Source organism: Nycticebus coucang, chromosome 4 (genome assembly GCF_027406575.1).
Source record: "Nycticebus coucang isolate mNycCou1 chromosome 4, mNycCou1.pri, whole genome shotgun sequence".
NCBI classification, from domain to species: Eukaryota; Metazoa; Chordata; class Mammalia; order Primates; family Lorisidae; genus Nycticebus; species Nycticebus coucang.
In genome coordinates this window covers 86,534,923-86,557,712 of record NC_069783.1, presented here as the reverse complement: position 1 = coordinate 86,557,712, position 22,790 = coordinate 86,534,923, and the positions used below count along the sequence as shown (strand labels likewise).

The 22,790-nt window shown below is 40.4% G+C and overlaps 1 gene segment (V, D, J or C); it reads left to right on the top strand.

Annotated features, from left to right (window-relative positions):
- The first annotated feature begins 13,612 nt into the window (after positions 1-13,612).
- Positions 13,613-22,790, top strand: part of LOC128584507 (immunoglobulin kappa variable 2-28-like) — a 127,857-nt gene continuing 118,679 nt past the window's right edge. The window contains 2 exon segments of the V gene segment in view: positions 13,613-13,685; positions 14,099-14,408. Coding sequence covers positions 13,637-13,685; positions 14,099-14,408 — 359 coding nt within the window.

Here is a 22,790-nt window from a genome sequence, read left to right as displayed (position 1 = left end):
AGGGAATTACCACCAAGGGCCAGATGACACCTGTCTTTGCTGCCGTGAAACAACCATTCAGAAGTGCAACAATTAGACCAACACTGGCAGAGATGTTGGTGACAGTCTAATGCCACTGCACAGATGCTTGGCTTCCACTCAAGACACAAGGGCCTCTCTGTTCAAGAATGTATTTACACATATAATGTGCTCACTTAAAAAAAGGACCAGGCCTGGTAATGTGCTCAGCGGTAGATGACTCTTTCAGTGCACTTGTATTTCAGCTGTTTCACTGTAGTAGATGCACTATGTTGTTTCAAAATAAAGTTCTGCAGAAATAGTGCTGTCTTCCACAAGTGTATCCATATGCCCATGCCCAGGTTCCTTCACATCTGATATCTCACTCCTCCCCTTGCAGGCCCTTCACCAAACAGCTATCCATAAACATCCTTTCCCATACTCACCTCAGGACACCTCTCTGTGCACAGTGAGTTGAAGACTGTGCTCTGTTCAAATATCTACTAAGGCCACACCATATTTCAGAACCACCTATGCTTGTGGCCATAGTGTAGGAGCAGTCTACACCTACTTGGAACAAGCTGTTTTGTTTCTATTTCAGGTTCCAGTGGCAACACTGTACACAGTATTATAGCTCAGAGCACAAACCTTATACCAGAAGGCAGGGTGATCCCATAGGCTTCCAGGCTGGTGCAGTTGCTGTGGTTCTCCCAGTGACTCCAGGAGGGTTTCTGGGATGGTAATAAAGGGGCTGAGCTGACAGAGCTAGACCAGGAGCCTCTGCATCCAATTCACCCCCTGCCAGGGTCCCTCACATCTTCTCTCCTCTTATCTTCCCTTCCCTTCCCTCCCCTCCCCTCCCCTCTTCTCCTCTCCTCTCTTCTCCTCTCTCCTCCCCTCCCCTCTTCCCCTTCTCCTCTCCTCTCTTCGCTTCTCTCCCCTCCCCTCCCCTCTCCTCTCCTCTTCTCCTCTCTTCTCCTCCCCTCCTCTCTTCTCCTTCGTCTCTTCCTCTGCCTCCTTTCTTCCTCATCCTCCTCCTCCTTCTTCTTCTTCTTCTTCTTCTCTCTCTTTCTCTCTCTCTCTCTCTCCCCCTCTATCTCTCTCTCTCATCCTTTTACTATTCAGACAACTTGGTCTAGCCTATGGCTCATGCCTGTAATTCCAGCACTTTGGGAGGCTGAAGTGGGAAGATCAGGAGTTGAGGTCAGGAGTTGGAGACCATCACTAGCAACATAATGACACCTCCATCTCTACAAAAAAGGAAAAGAAAAATGGAAAAGGAGAGAAAGAAAATTAAAAAGAAGAGAAGAGGAAGGATAAAGGAAAGGAATGAGAAGAAAAGAAAAGAAGAAAAGAAAAGAAGAAAAATTAGCTTGGCATGGTTGAACACACCTGTAGTCCTCCTCTTCTGGAGGCTGAGGGAGGAGGATCACTTAAGCCCAGGAGTTGGAGGTTACAGTGAGATATGATGACCCACTGCCCTCTAGCTTGGGTAACCTTGTAGGGTGAGGGATGTTGGCTGAGCTGGATCTGGTCATCTGGCTGGGTGGAGCAGAGGCTCAGCACCAGGTTACAGGACAAGAGGATCTATAGGACGCCACACACCTGGCTCGCTTCTGAGCCTCACTCTGGCTCTCCCTCAGGTCCTCCACCAGCTCATCCTCCTTGATGTTCGCACCATGGTGAAAGAAGCCTTTACTGTCTTGAAGAAATTAGGGTCATTCTTTCAGTCGGCCCCCACCCACTATAGGGGTGGTGGGCTGCTGGTTGGCCCAGACAAATAGTTCCACCCAGTCTGTGGCCAGTAGGTGTGGCCAAGACAGCAGCTGTCCTAGCCCAGGTACCAGTAGGTGGTACAGGAGGAGAGGTACTTGCTGCTGGCAAGGGAGTCCCTTGGCAGGAGGGAAGAAGGGCCTGGCCAGGGCTGCCCTTTTAAGCCACACCTTCCTACCTGTCTTGCTCTCCCCTCCCCTGGGCATGTGTTGCCTAGTGGTGAGAATGGATCCAACCTAGGTTCAATCCAACCTAGATCCAAATAGAGAGTGGCAGTGCAGCCCACTCTCTATTTTCCAAAACCAAATCCAAATCTTTGACATCTTATATGGATCACAGAGTTTAGTTCTTAATTTTTCCATGATCAGGTTCTTTTCTCAATTCCATTTGTCCTCAGCTAGGTGACTGATTTGCTGAGAAAAGGAATCAGGTTGTGTTTGAGAGAGGATAACCCAAAAAAATGAAATCTGGAAGAATTAAGGGTTTCTCATAAAAGCCCAAGGACACACCTGCAAGGTCCTCTCCTTGGTAACCCAGATCTTAAGAATGTGTAAAACTTAGCTTCCTGGGTCCTTGAAATTAATGCTGCTTGCTTCCACTTTGGTAAACCCTGCACATGATTTGATTTGACACCTCCAATGAGAGGTTATATGGTAATTCCTTTGTCTGTCTACTTGTGAGTCCAGTAAAAGGACAGGGACAGAGCTGATCAAGGAGCTCCACCATTTGGGATTCCAGTTTCTGAAGCTCCAATAGCTGAAATAAAACCCTTTCCTCTTCTATCACAGATGTTTGGGTGATTTTTTTCTCTGCACTTTCTCTCCACCGGGCCTAGATCCCTGCAACATGTTTCTTATACAATCTAGCCTAGTGATGGATGTAATAGGATTTTTTTTTTTTTTGAGACAGAATCTCACTATGTCGCCCTTAGTAGAGTGCTGTGATGTCACAGCTCACAGCAACCTCAAACTCTTTGGGCTTAAGCGATTCCCCTGCTTCAGCCTCCCAAGTAGCTGGGACTACAGGCACCCACCACAACACCCGGCTATTTGGGGGCTGTAGTTGTCATTGCTGTTTGGAGGCCCGGGCTGGGCTTGAACCCACCACTTCCAATGTGTCTGGTGCCCTAGCTGCTTGAGCTACAGGTGCCAAGCCGTGTAATAGGATTTCATTCATGAACATCTGTGTAAAGACTCACAGTCAAGACTCACCAGGTGACCCTTAGTCCAAAATCCTATATGATGCTATGTAGCAACTCTACCAGTAGGCGGGAGGCAAACCCCACAATAAACAAAGCTCCCTGATCTTAGAACTATCAGTAAAGTAATAGTGGTAGTATCTGCTTATCAACATGGATCCCCTAGGCAGAAATGGGTCTCACGTGTTACATGGGACATCTGGGAGGAGCTGCCAGTGTGCTGAGATGTGTGCAAACCCACTCTGCATCCTCTATCTGCTCTGAGACTGATAGACCAGCCTGGCCTTTCTCTTTTGCCCTGGCTGTGTCCCCAAAGCCCATCTGCTGTGGACTCAGTTGTGTTTCATAAATTCCTATTATGAAGCTTTAACCTCCAATATGGCTGTGTTTGGAGACAGATTCTATAAGGACACATTGATGGTTAAATGAGGCCATAAGGATGGGGCCCTGATTCAGTAGGATTAGTGTCCTTATAAAAGGAGACACTACCACTGAATATTGTCTGCTCCCCCAATATGCATGCACTCATCTCTGGAACCCTTGAGTGCTACATTATTTGGCAAAATGTATTTGGCAGGTGTGACTAAGTTCAGGGTCTGAGTGGGGAAGATCATCCACAGCTATCTAGGTGGGCCCCAGATGTCCCAAGGTGCCTTACATGGGCAAGGGAGGAGGCTCAGCTGTGGAGAGATATGGCAGTGGAGGGAGAGGCTGGAGCAATGCAAAGGGCAAAGGAAAGGCCGTGGCAAAGAAGAGAGCAACACACCGAAGCTGGGAAAGGAAACATGGTCTCCCCTACAGCGTCTACAGGAAACCCTGCTGCTGCCCAGGGAGAGCTTCATTGAGCCCTGGGAGACCAGGACCATATTTCTCCCTTCCAGAACAGCAAGATAATGAACTCATGTTGTTTAAAGCCAGTGAGGGTTGATGATTTGTTACAGCAGCTCCAGGAAACTCACACAAGGACAGAAAATGGCATTTGCCTCTCTGAGTGCACGCTGTTTTCTCTTTTTCAACTCTCTAAATTTCGATCTTTTTGTGTTAATTTTGACAAGAGACAGAGCATGGTTTACTGTGAGGGAAGCTGGCACCAGAATTCCTCCTAGGGAGAAAACCTCCCAAGTGAACCCTTTGATTAACTCTTGTGCATTCTGAGAACCTGAGAGCCTAGGGGCAGCTCTCACAACACCTGAGAGAAGCAGTGATTTCATACTAGGAGGACAAATTATATTTTTGCAACACAGTCTGATAGGAAAGGAATGAGTCAGACAGATGGTAAGGGACAGTAGAGAAGAGGAAGGGGTCAGGGAATGCAAGGTGCGGACATGTCCCCAAATCTGAAATAAAGCAATTGGAGTTTGTGAAAGCTTGGAAGAAGTTGTTTTTGCAGAAGAAACTGAAAACTGTACTTCTTAAAAGAAAGAGGTGGCTTCAGGGCTTATAGGAATGATAAATAAACTGTAAAGAGCAGTGGTGACTGCAAGACAAATGTCTAGTCAATGACTCTTTCCAAGCAGGTACAATCTAGGTATGGTGGGGGAAGAAAGCAAGAAAAGAGATCACAAGCATTTATTTTACAGTGATACCTTAGAAACCGAACTTAATCTGTTCCAGAATCCCATTCAAGTTCCAAATCATTCGAGTTCCAAGACAATTTTTCCCCTTTAAAGTAATAGAAACTGGATTAATTCATTCCTGGGTCCCACATACTCAAATTTTCAAAATGATTTCAACAGTAAATACACTGGATTTTAAGGTAAAATATTAATAAATAATAATATTTGAATAAAAATGTAAATTAATAAAATTAAAAATATAAAAACCTAAAAATATAAAGGCCTGTTTTATCACAACTGAACACTGTTTGAAACATACCCCTCCCTGTTCATAAACTTCTTAAACTCCTTTACAAACTTTTCAGCTACTTTCAAATTGCAGCTGGCAGCCTCTCCATGCATAACACCACCACGGATCCCATCCCTTTTCTTAAAATTTTTGAACCACCCCCTACTGGCTTTAACCTCCTCCTTCTGAGCATTAGTCAAGCAGGCCTTTCACTAAATCATAGTGGAAGAACTTAGCTTTCTCACACACAAATTATTGTCTCAGAAATCATATCACCAGCCAGCTATTCTTTATTAATCCAAACTAAGAGGAGTTTTTCCATCTCTTCCGTACTTTTGATCTCCTAGAGGTCAGTGTCATAACTCCTTTTGCCACATCAGTTGCTTTGATAGCTTCTTTATTTTTTAAAATTGTACACTTGATTTAGGCATCCCAAACATAGTAGCAAGATCAGCCACATGTGTACTGCTTCCATGCTCAGAGATAAGATCTTTCTTAACTTCAATTGTAGCTCTAAAGCTTTCCTCTTGTTCTTATTTTCCTCACTACACTTTTTAGGACTCGTGGAGAATACACTTAGGCACAAAAGCACAAAATTAGTGGCAAAAATCACAGGAGATGCTTTCACTACAGCTTCTGACAACCAACTGAATGAGGGTCCCAAGCTTTGGAGAAACAAACACACAAACAGAGTGCTAGGTGATCAGATTCCAAAGCAGTGTTCAAATTTCAGGCAAAATTTGCTTGAATTTTTCATTCAGATACTAAGTTGTTTTGAGTTCTGAGGTATTCAGATTCCGAGGCAATACTGTATTTATAATAGGCTTGCTACAAAACCACCTGGCTGAGTCTATGACACTGGTGAGGGAGAAGGGCACAGAGGCTAATTTCCCTGACCCTAGGGAAAAAGATCTTCCCTCAGGCTGAGACAATGGCCTTTTCTGACATGACTCCCTGGGCACTATGTCACATAATGATTCAACATGAAACAAAACCCTCCAGGAGACCACTGCTATATATACATACACATACATAAAAACTTCTCAAACCAGCTGCTTCCTTTCTGGAAACTTCCTATGGTGGCTACTCAATTATAGCATCTTTCAAACTTTGGAGTGGGGGTGGTTGAAATTTTGAGATTCTGAAAAGTAACATAACATGCTGTCAGATTTTGACTCTGATTTTTGAATTTTTCCTCAGACTTGATTCCACAGCCATGTTTTGGAACAATTTTACTTCCAGTGGCACTGGATCAGACTCACATGGCTGGATGCCTTTAACAATATACATGTCATCCCAGAACAATAAGGCAACAACAACAAACACAAAGAATAAGAATTGCAAAGGCAGCAACTGTGAAGGGAAATGTACCTTCTGGACTTGGCTGAACAAAGGCTTCTTGAACAAAGGCTACTGATTTGTGAACACTGACTTTATACCCTGAGACACTACTGGGTTTTTTGATCACTTCCAGGAGTCTTGTGTGTTTGAGTCTCTGGGGTTTGATAAGTATAAGATCATATCATCAGCAAAGAGCAGGTGTTTGACTTCCTCTGTCCCCATTTGGATGCCCCGTATTTCCTTCTCTTGCCTGATTGTGTTGGCTAGAACTTCCAGCACTATGTTGAATAGTAGTGATGATAGAGGACAACCTTGTCTGGTTCCAGTTCTAAGTGGAAAAGCTTTCAGTTTTACTCCTTTCAGTATAATATTAGCTGTGGGTTCCTCATAGATGGCTTCAATCAGATTAAGGAATGTGCGATCTAGGCCTACATTCTTCAGTGTTCTAATTAGAAAAGGATGCTGAATTTTATTCAATGCTTTTTTCTGCATCTGTTGAGAGGATCATATGGTCTTTTTTTTTTTTTTGCTTCTGTTGACATACTGAATTACATTTATGAACTTGCATATGTTAAACCAGCCTTGCTTCCCTGGGATGAAACCTACTTGATCTGTGATGTATGACTTTTTAAATGAGGAGCTGTAATCCAGCAGTTCTCAACCTGTGGGTTGTGACCCATAGGAACTGTATTAAAGGCCCGTGGCATTAGGAAGATTGAGAACCACTGTGTAATCTATTGGCTAGAATTTTATTGAGAATTTTTGCATTTATATTCATTAGTGGAAATTGGTCTGAAGTTTTTTTTAGTTCACTCTTTTCCTGGTTTTGGTATCAGGGTGATGTTTGCTTCATAGAATGTGTTGGGGAAGATTCCTTCCTTCTCAATTTTTTGTAATAATTTCTGCAATATGGATATATGCATTTCTTTGAAGGTTTAATAGAATTCTGGTGTGAAGTCATCTGGGCCAGGACATTTTTGTGTTGGGAGATTGGATTGAGGTGAAACACATTCTTCTTAGTAAGCGTCATAAGAATGGAGAAGCAAAAATCCAATGTACTCAATTCTAATATGAAGGCAGCAGATGACCTAATACATGGTGGGGAGTAGAGGAATGAGGGAGTGGGGAGAAGGGAGGAGGAAGGGGGATGAGGGATTATGATGTACGGCACAGCTGTTGGGGGCAGGACACAATTATAAGAGGAACTTTACCTAACAAATGCAATCAGTGTAACCTAATTCTTGGTACCCTCAATGAATCCTAAACAATAAAAAAAAAATTTTTTTTCAAGAATTGCAAAGGAAGATTTAAGGCTATTATAATTCACAGTTGAAAAAAATGATGGACAGGGAAAACTCAAAATAATCTACAGAGAAAATTAATATGGTTTGTATGTTTGTATTCTTTCAAAAGTCACATTAAATTATTAAAACTTATTTCCCAATGCCCTAGCAGCCCTTTAAGAGATGATTAGGTCTTAAGGGATCTACCTTCCTGAATGGATCAGACCTTTATAAAAGAGTTAAGGGAAAAAAGCCTATTATTATGCAAAACACTTTGCAGAAATTTTCTTTTGATATTGTCATTTGTCTTCCTTCCTTCCTTCTGCCCTCCCTCCCTCCCTTTTTCTTTCTTTCTTTTTTCTTTATTTTCTTTCTTCCTTGATTTACTTCTATCATATTAAATGGAACTCAACTGCATTTATTGATTGCAATGAATAATAATTACTTATAATATATTAATTATAATTTCTGGTCCATGATGCACTTTCATCATTGACCTATCTATGGCTGTTTCCTATTTATTTATTTATTAACACAATCAACCATTTATTCATCTTATAATTTATGTAATGTAATAAGTTTCTGTAACTCTGCCACACAAAATGCAAGTTAGGGCAATAATTTCTCTCTGGTTTGAGGTTCCCCATAATCTCATATACCTATATTTTCCCACCAAGTTGATAACAATTCTGAATCCTACACCACTGATAATTTGACTTTCCTTTATATAGTTAATTGTTATTTGTTTAAAATTTGATAAAAAGAAAATTATACCAATAATATCTAATTTATTAATTTTTTGTTCTTACTGTCTTATGTGTCCTCTTTAAATGTCTTTGCCCACATCTATACTCATGCAGTATGTTTCTATTCTATTTTCTAAAAGCTTCATATTTCAGTTTATGATACATTTAGAAATCATATTTGTATTAATATATAGGTAAGATATAAAGGTTAGCATTCATTTTGATGTAATAAGGATATCCCATCTATTTGATACAATTCATTTATTATAGTTTTTTTTTTTACTAATCTCTATGGTTTCAAAGTCTGCATTTACTCCAAAATTCATAATGAACCTTAATCTTCAACACAACAGTGTTAGAGGTGGGGGTTGACTTTCGGGAAGTGATGAGGTCATGAGGGCTCTGCTTTTCTAGATGGGATTAATGTCTAATAAAAGAACTTCACCTAAGGTTTGCCCCTTTTGTCTTTCTGCTTCTACTCTGTGAGGACACAGCATCAAGGAGTCATCTTGGGAGCAGAAGCCATCCTCACCAGACACTGAACTTGCCAGTGCCTTGATCTCTTAATCAGAGACGTCCCAATCTCCAGAAATGTGAGACAATAAATTTCTGTGGTCTACAAAATACTCAATCTAAAGTTTGTTTGGCTTTTGTTTGTTTGTTTGAGCATGAAGGACTAAGACAATCATCATAGCATTTTTATTATAAATTGAGTGATTATATATGTGTGTCCCAGCAGATATGTTTTTAGATTCTTGAGCTTACTGTACTGATTTGTTTCACCCTTAACCAATACAATACTATTTTAACTCTGGTTATTTATTATAGACTTTGATATCGGTTAGTATTAGTTCTCTAATTTTGTTCTTATGCAAGATTACCATAGCTGTTTTATTGCCTCTTTGAATGTTCAAATCTCTCAAATAAACATATATATATAAACATCTTCTCAATTTTAATAAAAATCCCCTGAGATTTTTATTATTACTGTGAATTACTTTGGGGAGCATTATTATATTTATAATATTAAGTTTCCTAAGATACGGACATGGTATAACCTTCCATTTATTAGGGTCTCCTGTATCTTCTCTCAATAACATTTGGTACATTTGCACATAATCTATGTAACTCTTCTATTTCAAAGTAACATCAAATAGAGAAACATTGCAAAAATACTGTAATATATAGTTTACTGATAATCATTTAACAATAGATGACTTACTACTTTCACATGCCTTCTCTATCTTGTGAAAACAGCAACCATTTGCATATCATCTTGGTGGTCCTAGATGTTGGTTGGGCTCAGCAAAGTTCCTGCCAGTGTTCCTTCATGGATGAAGTCAGATGGTAGCTATAATAGGAATAATCTCAAAGGTGGTTGATGCTAGATGTTGGCTGGTTTTCAGATAGGGATGTTCACCCATTTCTGTGGCTGCTTGGCTCTACCTACACTTTCCCAAGAGAACCAGAAAAAATTACACAGCCTCTATGACCTCTTATGTCTCAGGAGGTGAATAGTGTTACTTATACCACCATCACATGCCCACCAAGATTCAAGCAGAGGAAGTACAGGACCACAGGTTCAATGGGAGGCATATCATGATCACAGTATTAGAAAAACATATGGAATGGGACATCATGTCACAGCCATCTTGGAGGATATAATTGGCAACGGTCCACTCTCTGACCAAAATCATTTACATCCTTTTCACATGCTGAATACTCAAATTCTCACCTCAACATGCCCAGGTATTATTCTTTGATAGTGTCAGGGCAAATTCTATGATGTCATCATCAAAATGATGTCTTGGAAGAGTGCTATGAGCAAGATAGCAGAGTAATTGATATAAGCCTTTGCTCCTCCCCCTCCCAAAAAAAAACCAATTAGCCATTAATGAAAGTAAATAGGTCTGCAAGGTCTCAGAAGTCCAAGTAAGAGTGTGCAGGGATATGGTGGTGTGAAAAGCTGAAAATAATCACACAGAAAGGATGACTGGGAGATTAGCACACAAGAGACACCTGAGATAGTGAGGAATAAAGAAGAGCAAAGGTTATTGGTATTAGCCAAGAGGTGGCCCCACTGCAGCCCCAGTGGCCTGCTCCATGGAGGACACCAGATGACAACCTCAGTAGCCCCTAAGGCAGCCTCCCTGCAACTGTCCAGGGTAGGTCCCTTTCGTGTTCATTATTGAGGGTCACAGTAGTCTGCTCCACAAAGGACAGGTGCAGTTTTCACCACCAAGGTGACCTAAAGCCATAGTCAGTCACACCCCAAAGAAGGAGTCACACCTTTCCTCCCACCCCCACCTCCAAGAAGTAGTCACTGTTGTACTGCCAGGGATAGGGGGAGTTCTCAGCCCTGCAGCACCCTACCCACTCTCTGCACACCTCAGACCTGGCTCCATAGCCTTATCTTGCCCTGGCAACTCAAAAACCTGAATTATCTCTGCTGCAGGCTGACCCATGCCTGACCCCCAGAGCCTCCATCACACTAAGTGTACCCATACCCCAGACCTCTGTCCTGTGGCTGCTCTGAAATTTGCTGAAAACACAAAACAATTTGCAAAATGTTCACAGACATACCTCAGAAATATTGCAGGCTTGGTTCCAGACCATCACAGTAAGTAAAGTGATGTTCATAATAAACCTAGTCCCATAAAATTTTTGGTTTCCCAGTACTGATAAAAGTTGTGTTTATACCATACTTTAGCCTATTAAGCATGCAATAACATTATGTCCCAAAAAAGTACATATTTAACATCTTTATTTAAGATGTTATTGTTAAAAAGTGCTGACACAAAGACATGACATGAGCTGCTACTGTAAAAATGCTGCAGATGGACTGCCTGAAGCATGGTCCCCACAAAACTTTCATTTATGAAAAACACAGTATCTGCAAGGTGTAATGAAGTGAAAGCACAACAAAACAGGTCATGCCCATATGGGCTCTGACCTTTGGGGAAGAACCAGAAAAGTAGTGGTTTTTTGTCTGGAATCATTCTTTTTCCCTCCAAGCTAAGTCACAAATAACTATAGAACTGAAGTTTTACTAACCTAAAATGGTAGCAAAAATTGGTAGTTTGTTGCCAAAGATGGTAGATGCGATTCTTTAGTGTTTTCAGGTAATGTCTTGAGTTCTACTGGAAATGAGCAGAAAAAACACAGCCCATAGCTGCGATATCCCAAGGTGATGGCCTTGATTGGGGAAGTTGGTAGACCAGAAAGAAGTTAAAAGTGGATTCCCAGGACCAATAGAGCTAGAAAATTACTGAGAAAATCTCTTCACACATACCTTGTAATCTACAGCTACAGGTACAACGAGACCCATAGAAAAGAACAAATACAAGGAGATCACAACTGCCTCACTTTGTGGGCACTCTTCCAATCACACACAAAGGAACTGTCAGAAAGTAGATTATTGAGCTCAAGGTGTTTGAACAAAACTAATCCCCAAGTCACTGGCTACTACTCAACATCCAGATCCAGGGTTAACTCTTTGCTAAATATTAAGAATTAAAATTACAAAACAGTAGAGACATCAGTATCCAATCATCAAGAGAGATTCTTCAGTATAAGTTCAGGCAAGTTACTTATAAGAAACTCAACAATGCTTAAAAATAAAATAGAATACAGAATTCTGTATCATTTGAGAGACATACAAAAATATATTATCTAAAATTATTATTTTCCATAAAAAATCCTATAGAGAAATGGGAAAGCATCAACCATATGGAGGAACAAATAGTGCAAACTGACTATGACTGCTCCTAAATGTTGAAAGAGAGCAAGTGGTTTTTAAAAACCATGATCCATGACTGGAAGAGAAAATTATAAAGACAATGACTCAACGAATAGGAGCTCCTAACAGGGAAATAGAGCCCATGGAAAATGACCAAATGGAAATTCTAGAGCTGTAAAGTACAGAAGCACAATTGAAAAGTTCACTAGATAAGTCAACAGGAGATTAAGTTAGCAGAAGAATAAGTAAACTTGGAGATAATTCAATGGAAAGTATTTAATCTAAAGAAAGAAGAAAACTTTAAAACATTAAGACAACCTCAGAGATTTATAAGTCAATTGAAGAATAGCAAGAAGTATATAATGAGAGCCAAAAAAGGGAGAGAAAAGAGAAAGTGACCTGAAAAATATTTGGAAATTAAGGACAAAAATCTTTTAAGAACTAATGATAATCAATAATCCATAGATCAAAGAGATCAATGGAACTTATTAGGAAAAACACAATGATATTCATAGATAGGCACATTATAATTAAAATGCTGAACAAAAGACAAAGAGAAAATCTCAAATGCATCAAGAAAAAACTAATTCACTATATAAAGGGAAACAGCAATAAAGTTAGTTGCTAACTTTTCATTATGACCAATAAAGGCTAAAAGACAGTGGAATTACATATTTAAATGCTGAAAATAAAAACTCAACCAAAGAAACAATATATAGTCAAACTATCCTTTAAAAATAAAAGCAATGTAAATGCATTTCTTGATTTAAAAAATGAAGAGAAATTAAACTTGCAAACATGTTATACAAAAAATTCAAGAGGAAATTTTTCAGAATTACAGTAAATGAAATCAGTAATTTGAATCAACAGGAAGGAACAAGGCCTTCAAAATAGTAAACAAATAATAAAGAAGCTAGAAAGAAATAAAAGTGTTTACTTCAGCTAATACATATACTAGGCTCTAGCCCAGGGTAGCCAAACTGTTGTGATAGATGTCAGAATACTAACCACCACATTTGGGATGGAGAAGCAATAATTGACAGGGAAGGTACATGAGGGAACAATTTGGAGAATTTGAAATATTCTGCATTTTAAACTGATTAAAGAATAAATGTAAAGCTTTGTTCACTTCCATGAAAGATTACTGCCCTTTGTTCTGTGTTTTATCTGAATTAAAAAAAAAAAAAGGTCAAATCTAGCTTACTTTAAACAAATATGAACAAAGAAATAATCATCAATTATTTATGGAAATTAAACCTTATGAAATAAAAGTTTAAAATATGCTAAGATGTAAGAAATCTGTCTAAAAAAAAAAAAAAGGCAGAAGGAGAGGCGGTGCCCATGGCTCAAAGGGGCAGGGCACCAGCCCCATATGCCAGAGGTGGCGGGTTAAAACCCAGCCCTGGCCAAAAACTGCAAAAAAAAAAAAAGAAAGAAAGAAAGAAAGAAAAGACAGAAGGAAACACTTAAACCTGTCCCACAAAGAAAAAATAGATTTTTTTTTTCTCTATTACCTTACTCCTAACACAAGGACATTCTTCTGTCACATTGCTATTGTCAGATCTCCTTCCCATTGGTTCTTTCCACATAACTATACCCACCCAGGGATTTGCATACTATGCCCTGGGGAGGACCTTCTCTTGGGAGTCTGAGATAAAAACTCAGCTCAGACTTTGCCTTAACTGATCGGGACCCCTCAGTCCAACTTCTCACAATGAGACTCCCTGCTCAGCTCCTGTGGCTGCTGGTGCTCTGGGTCCCTGGTAAGGACAGAAGGAGATGAGGAGGAAGAATGGAGTGGGAGGGGGAGAGCTCTTGGTCCCACTAACCGCCCATGTGTGCTCTGTGTATGAGGTAGATGTGCACATTTTGTCCCTCTGGATGGGGCATGTGAGGTTCAGATCTGAGAGAGTGAGGAAGATTCCAGAAAGAGAAAGAACTTGTCCTCTGATAAAGACTCTGACCTAGAAAAAGGAGGAGGATGCAGGAGAATTGCAAATGCCTTTCTGGGCTTCATCAATGTTGGTTCTTTTAAAAATGGGAAATTAGTGGGGTATGAATCAAAATCATACACATGAAAAATGATTTAGCCTGAAATATGTAACAAAATGAAATTATATAAATTGCTCTTAATGTTTGTACATAACCTTGAAGTTCTTCTCTCTCATTCTTTTAGGATCCAGTGGGGCTATTGTGATGACCCAGACTCCACTCTCACTGCCCGTCACCCCTGGAGAGCCTGCTTCCATCTCCTGCAGGTCTAGTCAGAATCTCCTCCATACTAGTGGAATCAACCTTATGAGTTGGTACCTGCAGAAGCCAGGCCAGTCTCCACAGCCCCTGATCTATTTTGGTTTAAACCGAGCACCTGGGGTCCCAGACAGGTTCAGTGGCAGTGGATCAGGAACTGATTTCACACTGAAAATCAGCAGAGTGGAGCCTGAAGATGCTGGGGTTTATTATTGCTTGCAAGGTCTACAACTTCCTCTCACAGTGGTGCAGCCCCAAACACAAACCTCCCTCTCAGAGTAGCCCAGCTGGCTCAAATATTCTGCTTATTTTGGAAACAGACAGGCAGATTATCTGAGTCTGTTCAACAGGAAGGTATGAGAGAACCCAGGTGAATATTTTTCTGCTGAGGGCTTTGAACCATGAGTGCCTCAGCTACATGTCAAGCACTACCCACTTAAGTATGACCTGTCAGCTGCAACAACCTTGGCACAAGAGGCAGGAGAGTGTAGGGGACTCAAGTGCCCATGAGCAACCAGGCATGAGGGAAGGAGAGAGAGGTTATGTACAACCCTAATTCACCCTGTATTGTGTACATTAAGTATTTAAATTTTGTCAGCATAACAGGAAGAATACTGGGGAAGATCTATGAAAATATAAGTGGAATACATGTTAAAGGTTTAGCAGTTTTTTGTATATTTTTAGAAGTATAATACTTGTTAATAGTCAGAAATTTGTATTTTCCTACTTTTCCAAATTCCTACTTCTCCTGTTTACCGTGTACCTTCCTACTCCATCAGCACATTCAAAACTGTATTCTACACAAGCTGTCCTGAGGAGAGTTAGCTGGAAAAGTATAAAAAAATCTTGAACTTTGAGCATCTACACAGACATTTGTAAATTTAGAGAAGATAGAAGATCCTAATGCTAAGTCTTTGATTTTCTTAGATTACATTCTGCTGAAAGAAAAAGTGATTTCTTGATTTTTCAGAACTTGGCTTTTAAAAATATAGTCATAAACTGGAAAACATAGAACACAGAATGTATCCATACATCACATGATGAATACAAAATAACATGAATTTCATTTTCTTTCCCAAAAGGTAAAAAATTTATGCTGTGGGCAGATTTCAGGAATGGGTACATGAAAAGAATATAGTAGACATCAGCTATTAGAACATTAATGTGTTCTAGGGCTTTAAATGATGACATAAGTCGATAAATAAGTCCACATGTGTTTGTTTGTTTGTTTGTTTGTAAATAGTAAGAGTTAAAGGAGGCCTCTGTCTGGCTTCCTAAACTAAGCCCTGTACCACTTCAAGTTTTATTAAGCGTTAGGATCTTCTATGTGCTCCGAATTTACAAAAGTCTGTGAAGATGCTCACATGTATTGACCATTAACCAAAAAGCCTAATAAGATCTTAATGAAGAGGGGAATTGAAGACCAATAACCATGATTCAGACATATATTAAGGATGGTCTGTGCAGAATTGAGAGATTTCTGCATTTTTAGGCCTAGCTTTCCACCCCACCTGATAACTTAGACCTCAGCAAATGTCTCATATAAGAAAGTGGCCAGGGGTGGAGACAAGAAGGCTAACTGAAACCAGCTTTCCACAGAGACTCCCGTCCACAAGGAGAGTTACAGGACAGAAATTTAGCAAGTAACCTGATGGATTTGAGCTTCACAAAGAGAGGAGGTTGAAGAACGCACATCAATCCCACTGAGGCAAGCTACAACCCCAAGGATACAAACAAAAGGTACAAAATCCATCACCAAGTGGATGGGAGTCCCCTCCGCCATGAGAATGGCTTGGACTGCTCTACAAACAAACAAGCAGAGTTCAAAGATCCTCTCACTACACTCCGTGGGAGAGACCCTCTAAAAAATGGATCTACCTCCCCTACTAGGGTGCCATGGCCTTCTCCTGCCACACATAAAACTGTATAAAACTGCCTGCAAACCTGAGCTCCCAGCACTCCCATCCACTCTCACTCTGAGATCTGGAGGCCTGTCCCCCAGGAGTCCAGATTCTTGGGTGATTTCTCGAGGCGGGTGGACAGTGCCTGAACTGCAGCTGGTCAGTGCTGACTCCGGGGCATGGGAGTGAGGAGAGGACGGTTGGCTGAGAGGGAACCGCACCAGAGCAGCAGTTCCCTGAGGCACGGAGCAGCACCCGTCTTTTAGCAGCAATATGGCCAGGCATAAAACTGTGTAAAACTGTATATATTCTCTACCTGCAACTCTGAGCTCCCAGCACTCCCCTCCACTCTCACTTTGAGGTCCGGAGGCCGGTCCCCCAGGAGTTCAGATTCTTGGGTGATTTCTCAAGGGGTGTGGGCAGTGCCTAAACTGCAGCTGGTCAGCATTGACTCTGGGGCACGGGAGCAAGGAGAGGATGATCAGCTAAGAGGGAACCACACCAGAGCAGCAGTTCCCTGAGGCTTGGAGCCATCTTTCAACAACAATACAGCTCACTCATGGATATTCTGAAGCCACATTCCCTGTCTCCCTGGGCAACCAGAGGAGGCCGTGAGTAAAGGATTTGCCTGAGGCAGTACCGACTCACAGACCCGGGAAGCTCCCAGGGTGGGGCTGACCCAGAGGACTGCTTTACTAAGCCTAAGACGCACCTGGCCCTCAGGGGCTCATCAGCCTATAGACAAAGGAAGGCAGCAGGATAGAACTGAAAGGTAACTTAATATAAAACCTGTAGGAGCAAAGACAGGGCTTTGGAACTCAAAACAGCTTCTCTTCTGCAGGGGAATTTAGCAGTTCTGTTCAGGTCTGTCAGTAACATCAATCAGGGGCGGGGCTGGAACTGAGTGAACAACCCCCACCCTTCACCAAGCACCCAGGGTTGTCAGGCCTCACCTCCTCCTGCTAGATAGAGGTGGAGCACAGAGGCCTGGCAGATTTCCTTGTGATTCAGGCAGGTGCAAATCCCTGGAGTATCTGTTCACTACAGGCAACTGGGTCAGCCAAATTCAGGGCTATCAGAGACTGGGTGTGACAGAGGTGCAAGGTGGGGAAGGAGGCATCAACCTTCCCAGACTGATCTATTTTCTGGGTGGGTCCTCCTGACCCCATGCAGCACTGGACCAAGCCATATCAGAGTAGTTACCAGACCCCTGTGATACAGTTGCCAGACACCTTTTAAACTCTCCCACCTGATACAGGTGCTGACTGAGACAATTGATTTGGACCTCTTGAAATGAGCCAATTGCCCGAGGACTATTCAGGTGGTGCCCTGGGTGTGTGGTTGTAGGAAGGTTTGATTTTACTTTTCCAATTGTTGCCTTTCCACCTTGCCTCAGAGGGGCGAGGTGACTTAACTGCTGGTATTTCTCCACAGCTAAGACTTCAACCCAGAGTAATTGTTTCACTAGAGTCAAACAGAGACCAGCTGAAAATAAGACAGAAACACTTAGCCCCACCACACAAAAAGGTCCCCAGTTTCTCAGGCCATAACACTGTACGGGTCCTCAACAAAGCTCCAAAGCTCCAACAAAGCTTTGATTTGAAAAATCAAATGGTGTAAAACAATCATGGGGTGGAATCAGTGAAAAAACTCTGGTAACATGAATAACCAGAATAGATCAACTCCCCCCCCCCAAGGAAAGATATGGCAGATGTAACTGAAGATCCCGTTCATAAACATCTGGTTGAGATGTCAGAAATCGAATTCAGAATTTAGATTTCCAAACAAGATTAATGAAATGGAGGAAAATTTGGAATTAGACATGCGAGCAGCAATTCAAAGGTCAGAATTATAAATTCAGGGAGAAATTCAAAAGTTGTCTAAAGAATTTAACAAATTTAAAGATAAAACCACCAAAGACTTTGACGCACTGAAGCAGGAATTTGCAGCCCTCAAAGATCTGAAAAATACAGTAGAATCCCTCAGTAACAGAGTGGAGCAAGCAGAAGAAAGGATTTCTGACATTGAAGACAAAGCCTTTGAATGCTCCCAAACTCTCAAAGAAAAAGAGAAATGGAGAGCAAAAATGGATCATTCTCTCAGAGAGCTCTGGGATAATTTGTAGAAGACTAATATCCGCCTCATTGGTACCCCTGAAAGTGATGAAGTGGCCTCAATGGGCACAGAAAACCTTCTCCATGAAATTATGAAAGAGAATTTTCCAGACATGCCAAGACATTCTGAAATTCAGATAGCAGACAGGTTCAGAACCCCAGCACGACTCAATCTGAATAAGACAACCCCCAGGCATATCATAATTAACTTCACTAAAGTTAATATGAAGGAGAAAATTCTGAAAGCAGCCAGATGTAAGAAATCCATTATCTACAAAGGGAAGAATATTAGAATGACTGCAGATCTCTCTGCTGAAACTTTACAAGCCAGAAGAGGGTGGTCATCGACTTTTAATCTACTAAAGCAAAAAAACTTTCAACCTCAGATCCTGTATCCAGCTAAACTGAGTTTCATTTATGATGGAGAAATTAAATACTTCAATGACATTCATATGTTGAAGAAATCTGCCATAACCAAACCAGCTCTTCAGGATATTCTCAGACCTATCCTCCATAATGAACAGCCCAATCCTCTACCACAAAAGTAAACTCAATCAGAAACTTTTGATCAAACTCCAACTTCCACAGTGGAGAAAGGATTAAAAATGTCCACTGGACTTTCGAAAAACTCGATACCCAAAATTTTACCAGACTTATTCTCCATTAATGTGAATGGCTTAAACTGTCCTTTAAAGAGGCACAGGTTAGCTGACTGGATACAAAAACTCAGGCCAGATGTTTGCTGCATACAAGAGTCACATCTTACCTAAAAAGACAAATATAGACTCAGGGTAAAAGGATGGTCACCCATATTTCAAGCAAATGGTAATGAGAAAAAAGCAGGTGTTGCAATTTTATTTGCAGATACAATAGGCTTTAAACCAATGAAAGTAAGGAAGGACAAGAATGGTCACTTCATATTTGTTAAGGGTAATACTCAATACAATGAGATTTCAATTATTAATATCTAGGCACCCAACCAGAATGCACCTCAATTTATAAGAGAAACTCTGACATGAGCAACTTGATTTCCTCCGGCTCCATAAAAGTTGGAGATTTCAACACTCCTTTGGCAGTGTTGGGTCGATCCTCCAAGAAGAAGCTGAGCAAAAAATTTTAGATTTAAACCTAACCATCCAACATGTGGACTTAGCAGACATCTACAGTCATTTCATGCCCACAAAACTGAATACACATACTTCTCATCAGCCCACGGAACATACTCCAAAATCGATCACATCTTTTTGTTTTGTTTTTTTTTGTTTGTTTTTGTTTTTCATTTGCAGAGACAGAGTCTTACTTAACCACCCTTGTAAGAGTACCATGATGTCACAGGACTCACAGCAACCTCCAGCTCTTGGGCGTTCATGATTCTCCTGCCTCAGTTTCCCCAGCAGCTGGGACTACAGGCGCCCACCACAACAACCACCTATTTTTTTGGTTGCAGTTTGGCCGGTGCTGGGTTTGAACCCGCTGCCATCGGTATATGGGGCCGGCGCCCTTCAAAATCGATCACATCTTAAGTCACAAGTCTAACATCAGTAAATTTAAAGGAATAGAAATTATTCCTTGCATCTTCTCAGACCACCATGGAATTAAAGTTGAGCTCAGTAACAACAGGAATCTGCATACTCGTACAAAAACATGGAAGTTAAATAACCGTATGCTGAATGATAGCTGGGTCAGAGTTGAGATTAAGAAGGAAATTGGCAAATTTTTGTAACAAAACGACAATGAAGACATGAATTATCAGAACCTCTGTGATAGTGCAAAGGCAGTCCTAAGAGAGAAATTTATAGCACTGCAAGCCTTCCTCAAGAGAACGGAAAGAGAGAAAGTTAACAACTTAATGGGACATCTCAAGCAATTGGAAAAGGAAGAACATTCCAACCCCAAACCCAGTAGAAGAAAAGAAATAACCAAAATTAGAGCAGAATTAAATGAAATTGAAAACAAAAGAATTATACAACAGATCAACAAATCCAAAAGTTGGTTTTTGGAAAAGGTCAATAAAATAGATAAACCTTTGGCTAACCTAACCAGGAAAACAAGAGTAAAATCTCTAATCTCATCAATCAGAAACCACAAAGACAAAATAACAACACACTCCTTAGAAATTAAAAAAATCCTTAATGAATATTGCAAGAAACTATCCCAGAGATGCAAGGCTGGTTTAACATACACAAGTCCATAAACGTTATCCACCATATTAACAGAGGCAAAAATAAAGATCATATGACTCTCTCAATAGATGCAGAAAAAGCATTTGATAAAATCCAGCATCCTTTTCTAATTAGAACACGGAAGAGCATAGGCATAGGTGGCACATTTCTAAAACTGATTGAAGCTATCCATGACAAACCCACAACTAATATTATACTGAATGGAGTAAAATTGAAATCTTTTCCTCTTAGAACTGGAACCAGACAAGGTTGTCCTCTGTCACCTTTACTATTCAACATAGTGCTGGAAGTTCTAGCCAATACAATTAGGCAAGACAAGGAAATAAAGGGAATCCAAATGGAAGCAGAGGAGGGCAAACTCTCCCTCTTTGCTGACGACATGATCTTATATTTAGAGAACCCCAAAGACTCAACCACAAGACTCCTAGAAGTCATCAAAAAATACAGTAATGTTTCAGGATATAAAATCAATGTCAACAAGTCAGTAGCCTTTGTATACACCAATAACAGTCAAGATGAGAAGCTAATTAAGGACACAACTCCCTTCACCATAGTTTTAAAGAAAATGAAATACCTAGGAATATACCTAACGAAGGAGATGAAGGACCTCTAGAAAGAAAATTATGAAATCCTCAGAAAGGAACTAGCAGAGGATATTAACAAATGGAAGAACATACCATGCTCATGGATGGGAAGAATCAACATTGTTAAAATGTCTGTACTTCCCAAAGCAATCTACCTATTCAATGCCATTCCTATCAAAATACCAACATTGTAATTTCAAGATTTGGAAAAAATGACTCTGCGTTTTGTATGGAACCGGAAAAAACACCGTATAGCTAAGGCAATTCTTAGTAATAAAAATAAAGCTGAGGGCATCAGCATACCAAATTTCAGTCTGTACTACAAAGCAATAGTGGTCAAGATAGCATGGTACTGTCACAAAAACAGAGACATAGACACTTGGAATCGAATTGAAAACCAAGAAATGAAACTAACATCTTACAACCACCTAATCTTCGATAAACCAAACAAGAACATATCTTGGGGGAAAGACTCCCTATTCAATAAATGGTGTTGGGAGAACTGGATGTCTACATGTAAAAGACTGAAACGACCCACACCTTTCCTCACTCACAAAAATTGATTCAAGATGGATAAAGGACTTAAATTTAAGGCATGAAACAATAAAAATCCTCCAAGAAAGCATAGGAAAAACACTGGAAGATAATGGCCTGGGGAAACACTTCATGAAGAAAACTGCCATGGCAATTGCAACAACAACAAAAATAAACAAATGGGACTTCATTAAACTGAAAAGCTTCTGTACAGCTAAGGAGACAATACCCAAAGCAAAGAGACAACCTACACAATGGGAAAGGATATTTGCATATTTTCAATCAGACAAAAGCTTGATAACTAGGATCTATAGAGAACTCAAATTAATCCACATGAAAAAAGCCAACAATCCCATATATCAATGGGCAAGAGACATGAATAGAACTTTCTCTAAAGACGACAGACGAATGGCTAACAAACACATGAAAAAATGTTCATCATCTCTATATATTAGAGAAATGCAAATCAAAACAACCCTGAGATATCATCTAACCCCAGTGAGAATGGCCCACATCACAAAATCTCAAAACTGCAGATGCTGGCGTGGATGTGGAGAGAAGGGAACACTTTTACACTGCTAGTGGGACTGCAAACTAGTACAACCTTTCTGGAAGGAAGTATGGAGAAACCTCAAAGTACTCAAGCTAGACCTCCCATTTTATCCTGCAATCCCACTACTAGGTATCTACCCAGAAGGAAAAAAATCCTTTTATCATAAGGACACTTGTACTAGACTGTGTATTGCAGCTCAATTTACAATCACCAAAATGCGGAAACAGCCTAAATGCCCACCAACTCAGAAATAGATTAACAAGCTATGGTATATGTATACCATGGAATGCTATTCAGCTATTAAAAAAAATGGAGACTTTACATCCTTCGTATTAACCTGGATGGAAGTGGAAGACATTATTCTTAGTAAAGCATAACAAGAATGGAGAAGCATGAACCCTATGTACTCAATTTTGATATGAGGACAATTAATGACAATTAAGGTTATGGGGGGGGAGGAAAAGCAGAAAGAGGGATGGAGAGAAGGGAGTGGGGCCTTGGTGTGTGTCACACTTTATGGGGGCAAGACATGATTGCAAGAGGGACTTTACTTAACAATTGCAATCAGTGTAACCTGGCTTATTGTACCCTCAATGAATCCCCAACAATAAAAAAAAAAGAAAAAGAAAATATTGAAATAACAGTTTACAACAAATAGAATAAGTATAAAAATATGAGATTAAAGATTTTCAGTATTATATTTTGATAAAATTCTGCAGTAGAATCTTATACTTAGAGAACCCCAAAGA